The 11,843-nt window shown below is 39.3% G+C and overlaps 1 protein-coding gene across 1 annotated transcript in view; it reads left to right on the top strand.

Annotated features, from left to right (window-relative positions):
- Positions 1–8: 8 nt before the first annotated feature.
- Positions 9–11,843, top strand: part of ryr2b (ryanodine receptor 2b (cardiac)) — a 79,613-nt gene continuing 67,778 nt past the window's right edge. Inside the window, exons 1-17 of the mRNA XM_078787273.1 lie at positions 9–122; positions 1,871–1,990; positions 2,795–2,899; positions 2,977–3,048; positions 3,168–3,246; positions 3,311–3,423; positions 4,787–4,910; positions 5,130–5,226; positions 5,292–5,366; positions 5,522–5,678; positions 6,302–6,466; positions 7,033–7,154; positions 7,242–7,425; positions 7,581–7,716; positions 7,791–7,886; positions 7,975–8,093; positions 8,246–8,379. Coding sequence (XP_078643399.1) covers positions 81–122; positions 1,871–1,990; positions 2,795–2,899; positions 2,977–3,048; positions 3,168–3,246; positions 3,311–3,423; positions 4,787–4,910; positions 5,130–5,226; positions 5,292–5,366; positions 5,522–5,678; positions 6,302–6,466; positions 7,033–7,154; positions 7,242–7,425; positions 7,581–7,716; positions 7,791–7,886; positions 7,975–8,093; positions 8,246–8,379 — 1,940 coding nt within the window. The 5' untranslated portion in view covers positions 9–80. The remainder of the gene's footprint in view (positions 123–1,870; positions 1,991–2,794; positions 2,900–2,976; positions 3,049–3,167; positions 3,247–3,310; positions 3,424–4,786; positions 4,911–5,129; positions 5,227–5,291; positions 5,367–5,521; positions 5,679–6,301; positions 6,467–7,032; positions 7,155–7,241; positions 7,426–7,580; positions 7,717–7,790; positions 7,887–7,974; positions 8,094–8,245; positions 8,380–11,843) is intronic.

Below are 11,843 nucleotides of genomic sequence, written 5' to 3'. Positions count from 1 at the left end.
TTGTAGCTGCTCATCAGTTTGGAACTTTACTTTCTCCTTCTCTTTCCTTGCCATTAATTCCTGCCAGGAAGTTGGAAATTATGTCTGACGAAGGCGAAGACGAATTCCAGTTTCTGCGAACGGTGAGTTTGCTGCTTGGTCCGAATATCAATATATATTTTTATGTTTATTCTTTAGGTTACATCTGTGTGTAGTTTGCGTGTACTCGTACATTCCTAAAACATGCTAGGTTAATTGGCGACCCCAAATTGTGTAAAAGTGAATATGTTTTCAATGTTTGTTTATCTATTATGTCCGATTGGCTGGCGACCAATGCTTGGTGACGTCAGTAGAATTTAATAAAACGGAGATATGATGCTAACCTTGTTAGCTTTCTGTTATCATCTCTTACGTTTTGAACCATGTATTAAATCAGCTATAAAATACACTAAAAACAACAAGTTACCATTAAATTTGCTTATCATGTCTTGGTTACCTTCTTAGGCTTCCTCATCCTTTAAAATGTTGGTTTTTAATACTTTTGGTGTGGGCATGGAGGCCTTTTTTTTGTCACTCTACCCCTCAATTTCAATTTCCAAAAATGGTAAACTGAACCTCAAAAGAATCATATTAATAAATTGAAGGTTCTTTTGTTCTTTTGGCTACTACTGAGGGATATAGAACATATCTCTTAAGTCCATTAGTTTTATTTATTTTCTCATTTTAGTATTAATCACTAAAGAAACATCTTATGGTGTTCGGGTGAATTTTGACACATATATATTAATGTCAAGAAAAGGTAGAACAAGTTATTGTTTTCAGCAACAAAACTTTAGTATAAGAACAGGTCCAGATCTTGGTGAATGAATTCACCTCACATGTATACGGGACCTTGTTTTTCTGCTGGTATACTGGAAAAACGATCAAAATGAGAATCCCCTCAAGCTTACATGATGAGAAAAGGAGCTGGTTGTCATTGTGTTGGCTAATTGTACACTTATAATTTCAGTTGTGGCTAAAATTATTGCTTTATAGTCATATTATTATAGCCTATTATTATATATAACAATACAGTGGTCGTAATTTCAACCAGACCATTTTAAAATGTAGTAAAAATTATTTTTTTGGTTTTATTTTGTTGAAATAGAGTTTCCTGACAAAGTCAAAAAGCCTTGATGCCATAAATAAATGTTATGTGATTCTTTTTATGCATTAAAATGTAAAACGGGTCGGTGCCAACCCTAACACAAGAGGAAGGTTAACACGACAATATAACATTGTAACAATATTTATAGGTCAGAAAAGTATTAAAAGCATAACAGGTCCCCTTTAAATTGGATTTTCCTAAAGAAGCAAAAGCGGTATTCCAATTAAAACTAACATGCAAAAACCCTAAATACATAAAAATGCAAAAAACATTCAAAATATTAGAAGATAGGATTTGTGGATTAACCAGCATTAACTATCAACTGGTGTACTGTGTGTGTGTGTAGATTGTCTTATCAGATATACTGTACATTAACAAAAAAAGCAGGAGTACTCCAGTATCTCCAGTATATCCAGTATCTCAGCATTGAACGGTGTGTTTGATTGCTTGCAGGGTGCCGCTGACATGCAAGAGTGGAAAACCAGTTAAATCAGGGGTCAGACAGTGCAGTACATTCCCAATATGGAGCACCCAGAGGTGTTGGTGTTTCTGGGTTGGACGCCCTCGTCTTTTTATAATGTTCTTTAAATAGATACCTGATAGACGCCTCATTCCACTGATGGTGGTATTCGCATGAAGATAAGATCTACTGTTGACACACATCGTCCTTTTGTCATTCTCACAACAGAAATGCCAAAAAGTGGTATATTTATTGTGTAATGTGTTTTTTTTTGTGTGTGTCAGGGGGACGAGGTGGTCCTGCAGAGCACCTTCATGTCCCAGGAGGAACACGTGAAGCTTTGCTTGGCTGCCGAGGGCTTTGGTAACAGGCTGTGCAGGCTTGAGGCCACCTCTAACTGCAAGGTAACGTGCACCCAATCTCACCTGAAGGAATCATACTTCGGGGAAATTCACTTATCGCAGTGGAGTGTGGAACCAATCAACTGTGATAGAATTAAAATTTCTTATCACCAATTTTTGGAAGAGGGCATGTAAAACCATGGAGAGGATCTTGGTTTACAGTGTGACTTTTTCATGTGTTTTTTTTTTTTAAATAATACACCATACAATATATGAGCATCCAATGCCATAATGGGTACCATAGTAAGTGTCAATATAGTGATATATATAGCACATCATGACTGGTTCAAGACTCTTCATCCTTGTATTTAGCAAACATCAACTGCTTGTATTGTTTCTTGAATTGGCTCATCGTTGTGCATTGTTTGATTCCCTTTACTCAATCCATTCCATAGTTTGATTCCACATACTGAAATGCTATGGCTTTTTAACGTAGTCCGAGCATAGAAGTGTTTCTAATGCACTCCTTCCCTGAGATCATATTTCTCCTCTCTTGTAGAGAAGTATTGGATGACATTTTTAGCTAATTGGTTATTTTTAGCCTTATGCATTATTTTAGCTGTTTGAAGATGAACTATATCAGCAAGTTGAAGTATTTGTGATTTTAGAAATAAGGAGTTAGTATGTTCTCTGTAGGCGGCATTATGAATGATCCTTACTGACCTTTTTTGCAGCACATTTAGCGAGTGAAGCATTAAAAAAAAGAGTTAGAATTTCTATTACAGTAGCTATTGTCATTTTCATTGATTGATTCATTGATGCAATTTACGTATTTGACTGGCGTTTTCTCTCTCCGATGTTTACCAGAATGTTCCACCAGACTTGTCCGTGTGTGCTTTCGTCCTGGCCCAGTGTCTGTCAGTCCGGGCTCTGCAGGAGATGCTGTCCCACAGCAAGAGGCTGGTTTCGGAGGTAAAACTCTTTCTATTATTATTCTCACGTGCATCAATATGATTAGATTTACTTCTCGACCACAATGTGCTTAACAGGGAGCTATTGGAGGCCACCGCACCCTTCTGTACGGCCAGGCGGTGTTGTTCCAACACTCGTACAGCGGCATGGTGAGTCATATTGATATACTGCAGTATATAGTACAGTAAACAACCATGCACCACAGTTAGCATTTACTCAGTAGGAATGTACTGTATATACACCTGAACTGTGTTCATTCCGCTCCCAGTATCTCAGCTGCCTGTCCACATCCCAGTCCTCGAATGACAAGCTGGCTTTTGATGTGGGCCTGCAGCAGGAGAAAGCAGGTAGCTCCTCTCTCTGGCGATGTCAACGTCTTGAAGTGTCTGAATTGTGAACGGTGTTTCTCAGGTGAAACCTGTTGGTGGACAGTCCATCCAGCTTCCAGGCAGAGGTCAGAGGGCGAGAAAGTGCGTGTTGGTGACGACCTCATACTGGTCAGCGTGTCCTCTGAAAGATATTTGGTAAGTCAGGTAACAGGGATGTAATTCTCACCGGAATATACTTTTGTATCCTTTAGAGTAGTCAGTGTACGGCTTGTATAGAAGTTCATTCATTCATTCATTTTTTACCGCTTATCCTCACAAGGGTGTTAGAGCCTATCCCAGCTGTCTTCAGGCGAGAGGCGGGGTACCAGCCAATCACAGGGCACATATAGACAAACAACCATTCACACTCACATTCATACCTATGGACAATTTGGAGTCGCTAATTAACCTAGCATGTTTTTGGAATGTGGGAGGAAACCCACAAACACACGGGGGGGAACGTGCAAACTCCACACATAAATGTCCGAGGGTGGAATCAAACTCGGGTGTCCTCTGTGGCCTGCGTGCTAACCACTCGACCAACGTGCAGTCCCGATGATAATCCTCATTCATTCATTTTCTACCGCTTATCCTCACAAGGGTCGCGGGGGGTGCTGGAGCCTATCCCAACTGTCTTCAAGCGAGAGGTGAGGTACACCCTGGACTGGTGGCCAGCCAATCACAGGGCACATATAGACAAACAACCATTCACACTCACATTCATACCTATGGACAATTTGGAGGCGCTAATTAACCTAGCATGTTTTTGGAATGTGGGAGGAAACCCACAAACACACGGCTAGAACCTGCAAACTCCACACATAAATGTCCGAAGGTGGAATCAAACTCGGGTGTCCTCTGTGTGTGGCCTGCGCGCTAACCACTCAGCCACCGTGCATTATAATCATTCATTCATTCATTTTATACCGCTTTTTCCTCATGAGGGTCGCCGGAGCCTATCCCAGCTGTCTTTGGGCGAGAGGCGGGGTACACCCTGGACGGGTGGCCAGCCAATCACAGGGCACATATAGATGTGTCCGAGGGTGGAAGCGAACTCGGGTCTCTGTGTGTAGCCTGCGTGCTAACCACTCGGTCACTGTGCAGTCCCGATTATCGTCATGATTAATAAATTAAAGGCAACAAAGAAGCATAAAAATATCATGATTATCAGTTTACTGATTCACTGGTTTGTCCTCACTAGGTTGGGTTAGGGTTAGCAGGGGTATGCTGGAGCCTATCCCAGCTGTCTTCGGGGCGAGAAACGGGGTACACCCTGGATTTGGGGACACAACTTGTGTTGCCAGCTATATAGAAAATCACAGCTGTGTGTTGAGTAATTTCCAGTGGATAGTACTGCTATATACTATATTGTATACTATAGTATATACTCTATACTGCTATATAAGCTGTACACAGTCTCATCGATGCTATTACTCACTTTTGTGTGAGATACTGTAGAAATTCAGAAGAAAGGTATAATATAAAATGATGTGTAATTTTTCCGTGTGTGTCCGCCCAGCACCTGTCCTTTGGCGTCGCCTCTGACAACCGAAGCTTGAGTGACAGTCTGATTGTGGATGCAGCCTTCCGGCAGTCTCTCTGGAGTGTTGCTCCCATCTGCTCTGCAAGTGGACTCGCTCAAGGCAAACTGTCCTCTCTTTCACGTTTTAATATCTTGTTCAAAGGGGTATCGCTATTTTTAAAGAGCGTTAATCAGAGAGTTATTGTTTTAAATGTTTAGTATGATTAAATGCTGCTAATTGGCACTCTGGTTGTAATTACACGAGGCTTGAGTGGCGATCCTTGTTTATTTGACTGCAAGAGTCTCTTTCACTGGAGATGTCGTCCGTTGCTGATTCCAGGATACCTGAGAGGCGGCGACACGTTGAGGTTGCTCCACAGCCACAGTGACGCGTGTCTGACTATTCCCTCTGCAGACCAGGATGGAAACCTGCAAAGGTCAGATGCAAGAAGTAAAAACTCCAAAAACGCCCCCATCTTAGGCCGTGTCTTTCTTAATGTAGGATAATTCAATATGAGATTGGATCAGCATCCAGACGTGCCTGCTCTCTCTGGAGGCTGGAGATCTTACGCGTTGGGTAAGTGGAAGCTTGCCTACAGGTATCAAATTATGTTGCCTCTGTGGCCCTGATTGGAAGTAGTGATTGATGCCCCCCTGTCAGTTCAGCAATTGAGAACCGAATCCAAAGAAGATGCATTGGATTTATTGTTGTGTATATTTTTTTGCTCTCAGGTGGAGTGGAAGACACACAAGCTGGGGGCAGGCTTTCCGACTCTGCCACGTGACCACTGGACGCTACCTGGGCCTCACGGATGAGAGGGGACTCCATCTGCTCGATCGAGACAAGGCCGACATCACCACGACTTCCTTCTGTTTTCGGTCTGCCAAGGTCGGACTTAACTCCCAGTTCTTAGTCGTAAGAGCAGTGCAGCAAATGAGTCAAACATATAGTATTTCAGTATGTGGAATCAAACTATGGAATGGATTGAGTAAGGAAATCAAACAATGCACAACAATGAGCCAATTCAAGAAACAATACAAGCAGTTGATGTTTGCTAAATACAAGGATGAAGAGTCTTGAACCAGTCATGATGTGCTATATATATCACTATATTGACACTTACTATGGTACACATTATGGCATTGGATGCTCATATCACCTCGTACTTTGGTACGTGATAAAAAATATATATAAAAATTATTTTAAAAATGTAAAAAATTATATATATTTTTTAAAAATTATATATTTTTTTATAAAACAATTATAAAAAAATAATAGAATATTGTTTTACTATACTAGGAAAGCAGGAAGTGAACAAATGTAACAGTTACTGATTGTAAAAGTACCAGATGGAGGGGTAGGATTTAATAAGCTTCTTCCTACTCCTTTTGAACATGTGGAACTGTGAACTGATTATGTGATGCATTCAATTGTAATCTGATGCATGTTCAAATGAAATTAAACCATTACCATATAACATATACAGTCTATACTGAATATACGGTTTACAGGACAAACTGGACACCGGAACAAAGTCACATGTGGATGGGATGGGATCACCAGAGATCAAATATGGAGACTCGGTTTGCTATCTTCAGCACGTCAACTCCGGTCTGTGGCTTACCTACCAAGCAGCCGATAGCAAATCGGCCTGCGTGGGAGGAGCTGAGCGCAAGGTGAACCCACAGCTTTTTGACGTTTGTGAGATATGTCACATTAGCTATAGCAATGTTGGAAAATCAGCTAATAAGGTTCAATGTTGAATCTTGATGTTTTTTTCCCAAATATCTTCCCCAGGCTGCACGGCGGTCGAGTGGTTAGCACGCAGACCTCACAGCTTGGAGACCAGGGTTCAATTCCACCCTCGGCCATCTCTGTGTGGAGTTTGCATGTTCTCCCCGTGCATGCGTGGGTTTTCTCCGGGTACTCCGGTTTTCCTCCCACATTCCAAAAACATGCTAGGTTAATTGGCGACTCCAAATTGTCCATAGGTATGAATGTGAGTGTGAATGGTTGTTTGTCTATATGTGCCCTGTGATTGGCTGGCCACTAGTCCAGGGTGTACCCTGTAAGCGGTAGAAAATGAATGAATGAAACAGTGGGAAGTCCCACTCATGGACGCCATTGCTCCGATAATGTGTTCCCTGTCTTTGCTCAGTGTTGCGTTCACGTTTGCGTTCACCAAAAAAAGTGCGGTTTTCGGTTACATTTTTGCCATTCATCGCAAGTGATGCTTTTCCAGGCTATCTTACACACTGAGGGTCACATGGATGACGGCTTGACGCTGTCTCGATCTCAGAGGGAAGAATCTCACACCGGCAGCCTCATTCGGTGCTCCACGCTCCTCTTCAATACCTTCATCAGGTACTCCACATCACACACACCTTCCAGCCATCCATGATTGAGATTCAAGCTTCATATTGACATTTTATTATTATTATTTTTTTTAAGGAATCTTGATATTTTGAGTGGACAAGCAAACCTTCCTCAAACCTTGTTTCCGATGGAGAATGTCACCCGAAGCCTGCAGGATCTAATAACCTTCTTCCAGCCGCCACCAGAGGGCCAGACCCATGAAGACCAGCACAGCAGCAGAGTGGCCTTGAAGAATCGTCAGAATATGTTTCAAGAAGAGGTTGGATAAAAAAAAAAAAAAAGAACTAGATATTGATATTGATGCATCGGTTATATGGGTGTCTCGATATTAGTTATATTATTTCAATTGTGCTGATATAGCATCGATATTGTGATTGGCCGATATTAAAGGCTTTGTTATGCCTCTCTTCTCAGGGCGTGATAGACTTGGTGTTGGAGTGTATCGAACGTCTGCATCGCCGCAGTCGCTCTTTGCATCCGGCTGAGGCTTCAACAAATGATGCTGGAGAAAAGCGGGAGAGCATCCTCAGCCTTTTTTATGAGCTTCTGGGTAGAACACATTTGGCGTTTAAGCGGTTTGTGGTGAAATTATGGTAAAAAAAAAAAAATCATCTCCTTTTTCAGCATGTCTAATTCGGAAAAACCGTGCAAACTGCGCCCATTTCTCCGCCTCCCTCAACTGGCTCATTAGTAGACTCGACGGGCTGGAGGCATCCTGCGGTCAGTTCCGTTTATACACTTGAATTATCGACAAAAAATATGTGATATTATTTATATATTATGCTCACCCTAGCTGTGTCATGTACAGGAGTGTTGGAGGTTTTGCACTGCGTCTTAGTGGAAAGCCCTGAAGCACTCAATGCCATCAAAGAGGGACACATCCAGTCTATCATCTCCTTCCTAGACAAGCACGGATGCAACCACAAGGTGATGATGAGTTAACCCGAGTTAACTTAAACTGTGAATAAATGTTCCCAAATCTACTAAAAAAGGTGTTTACGAGACTGGATGGCTCCCACGTGTGCAGGGGTTTTTATGAAGCGATTGGCTGGCCCAAGTGCTGACAGATTGCCTTCCAGGTGCTGGAGGTGCTGTGCTCCCTGTGTGTGTGCCACGGCGTGGCGGTGCGCTCCAATCAGAACCTCATCTGTGACAACCTGCTGCCAGACAGAGACTTGCTGATGCAAACACGGCTGGTTAATCGGGTCACCAGGTAAACACCTGTAGTACCTTTTTATTTTGAATTTTCCAATGTAAATGTTGACAAGCCTTAAATTGGTGTTTTATTCTGAATTAGCTTTTGCACAATATTCTAATTTATTGGCATATACCCGTTGCAATGTTATCCCAATTAAATTCCACATTGACAATATAATATAATAATAATAAAACTGAATCATTCATTGGTTTATCATACCAATTTCTTATTTCCAGATTTTCATTTATAGAATCACTTATACAGATCACATCCTGAAAAATGAAAGGATGCAAGGGCTACGATGTTTTTTTGGAAATGGATAAGTTATTTTTATTTCAAGGAAAAAAAAAACTACAGCAGAGTTTTGTGAAAAAGCTGATTAGTATGAACTTTCATTTTTGCTCTTTTTCCACACTTTGTTGTTGTTTTTCTCTTGGTTTTCGTCTTAAATAATCTTTGTAAAATTTCAAATATTTTGACTTTATTCCCACAATATTTTGACTTTATTCCCATAATATTTACGAGATATACTTACTCTAACAGTGACAAATTTTGACTGAATTAAAATTTTTTTTTTATTTTTTTATACTACTATGAATTAAAAAAATAAAATCTTTAATATTTCACCTGGATTCTTCAAAAAATTCTCCTCATAATATGATTAATTTATTCTTGTAAAATTACACCTTTTTTCTCATCAGGATTCAACTTTTTTTTCTCTTAATATGTTGACTTTATTCAAATTTTGATTGTTTTTTTTCCATTTCTGTTGCTGTTTTAATTTCCAACGTTTTCAACTTTTTTTGTACATTTTCTTCTCATAATTCTAACTTTTTCCACAACCTAATTTCCCCCAAATTACCATTGTATTCATTGTTTTGTTTGTTTCTCTTAATATTACAGCTTCTTTTTTCTTTAATGTTTCAACTTTATGCTACGATAGCATTCATGCTATTTTTCCACATAATTTCATGCAGTATTCTTGTTGCTTTGACATTGTTGTTATATGATACTTTTTGAATGTAATGTTGTAGCGCTTCGTCTATACTAAAGAAAATCTTTGACATTTTTTGTATGAGCGGGATGTGAAGACAGCGGATGACTGTTATCATAAGCAATTCATCACAGCGTTAACGCCCCCCCTCGTCTCCTCTTGAATGGTACTCTTCTGAAAAGGCCTCCTTCCAGCCAGCCAAGCAACTTGGTCAAGTCCCAACCTGTAACCATGACAACTGCAAAACACCTCATTTGAGATATGACATGTTTTTGTGTGGAGTGGCTCTTGTCGGCTCCTCTCCCTCTGGTGGATTTGGTGCACGGGGCTGATTAGTTCTTCAAGTTGTCCCTCTGCAAGAAGCTTTGATGCAAGAAGCTTTGATAAGTGCCGCCGCACTTGTCTTTCTGTGTTGCACTCGAGTTAAGGATTAATAAGGTGTCTCCGCCAGCATCTCCATCCACGCCGTGGTCTTGTTGTGGCCCGTCGGACAAACAAGCGCACGTGCCGCCATCTTTTTCAATGACACTTTGGAAAAGGTTGCTGAGCAGACTGGCTCATAAAATGGACCTTATTTTTTTTTTTTGCAGTTTAGGCTCTTCCTTTCTTTTCTTTGTGGGCTTAGTTTTATGTTCTTCCCATCTGTCCTCCTAATATTCAACTACACCTTAAGGGAATTTGAACAAACATCCACTTTGAGTCAAAGAAGAACCAGATTTAAAATAATATAGAAAAGGGTTTGGATATGGAAGCATGTTTCCGCCACTGAAAGAAAAAAAAAAGTCAAAATTATGAGATAAAAGCCACAATCATGAGGTAAAGGAAAAGGAAAAGTTGAAATTATAAGATAAAAAGTTGAAATTATTAGATAGGAAATTCATAATTATGAGTTAAAAAGTCAAAATTATGAAGTAAAAAGTCATAATCATGAGATAAAATGTTGAAATAAAAAAACTAAATTAGCATGTTGGAAATTTTTTTTTTCTTTTTTTTTCTCAAGCTGCTGTGCCGCCAGGCACTCTAACATTCCCAATTTATGGAAGACAATTTCCACCACCGAAAGAAAAAAAAATCCAATGTTAAGTCATAACTATGAGATAAACTAAAAATTCTGAGATAAAAGACATTATTAAAAAATAAAAAAATATATAGAAAAAAAATTATTATGAGAAGTCAAAATTCCGTGATAGGAAATTCATAATTATGAGTTAAAAAGTCAAAATTATGAAGTAAAAAGTCATAATCATGAGATAAAATGTTGAAATAAAAAAACTAAATTAGCATGTTGGAATTTTTTTTTTCTTTTTTTTTTTCAAGCTGCTGTGCCTCCAGGCGCTCTAACATTCCCAATTTATGGAAGACAATTTCCACCACCGAAAGAAAAAAAAATCCAATATTAAGTCATAACTATGAGATAAACTAAAAATTCTGAGATAAAAGACATTATTAAAAAATAAAAAAATATAGAAAAAAAATTATTATGATAAGTCAAAATTCTGTGATAGGAAATTCATAATTATGAGTTAAAAAGTCAAAATTATGAAGTAAAAAGTCATAATCATGAGATAAAATGTTGAAATTATGAGATAAAAAAACGAAATTAGCATGCTGGAAAAATACATTTTTTTTCTTCATTTTTCTCAAGCTGCTGTGCATTCAGGCACTCTAACATTCCCAACTAAGGAAGACCATTTCCACCACTGAAAGAAAAAAATCCCACTGTTAAGTCATAACTATGAAATAAACAGTCAAAATTCTGAGATAAAAGCCATTATTAAAAAATGAAAAATATAGAGAAAAAATAAAAAATATATATAAAAAAAAATATTATGAGAATTCAAAATTCCGAGATAGGAAATTCATAATTATGAGGTAAAAAGCCATAATTATGAGAAAAGTAGACACAAATGGGACATGCTCAGTTTGCATCATAATTTCAACGACCCTGACTTTATCCTGTTACCTGATTGGAGGCTCGGGATGCCCGATATTGATCCACATTTTGGCCAAAAATTGCCAAAGAACATTAATGACAGAAAATTTTGTTTTCAAAAAAAGTCAACCCTCGGATCTGTAATGAAAATGTGACTTCCTCGCATCTTTGGAGGCCTAACGGAAGAGGAAACACGGACTAAATGTGCAGCTGGAATGGTAAAGGATGGAATACAAGCATCTGCCTTTTCATCCTTCCTAGCTGTCGTCTTTTATTACGCCGCTCCCTATGAGCCAGACGTTATCCCCGTTAGGCGTTATTGTTTATTTTGTTTAGAATTCTTTCCACCTGCTGCTCAGTCTATTCCCGAGCACCCCCCCTGGTTTTCTACCCCCACTCCTCCTGAAGCCATTTTGCCTTCTGTCACCTCCACTTCTTGTTGTTTGCTTGAATTTAGCTTTTCGCTTCTTCTTCAATTTTTTTTTTTTCAACGGAATGTGATCTGCCTATTGTCTGATTCCTTTGTTGCTCTGAGAGGTCGTAACAGAACCG

The sequence above is a fragment of the Doryrhamphus excisus genome, linkage group LG20 (assembly GCF_037039965.1).
Source record: "Doryrhamphus excisus strain RoL-2023G ecotype Guam linkage group LG20, RoL_Dexc_Guam_v1.1, whole genome shotgun sequence".
Taxonomy (NCBI): domain Eukaryota; kingdom Metazoa; phylum Chordata; class Actinopteri; order Syngnathiformes; family Syngnathidae; genus Doryrhamphus; species Doryrhamphus excisus.
The sequence above is the reverse complement of the archived record's forward strand: the minus strand, read 5'-3'. Positions and strand labels throughout refer to the sequence as shown.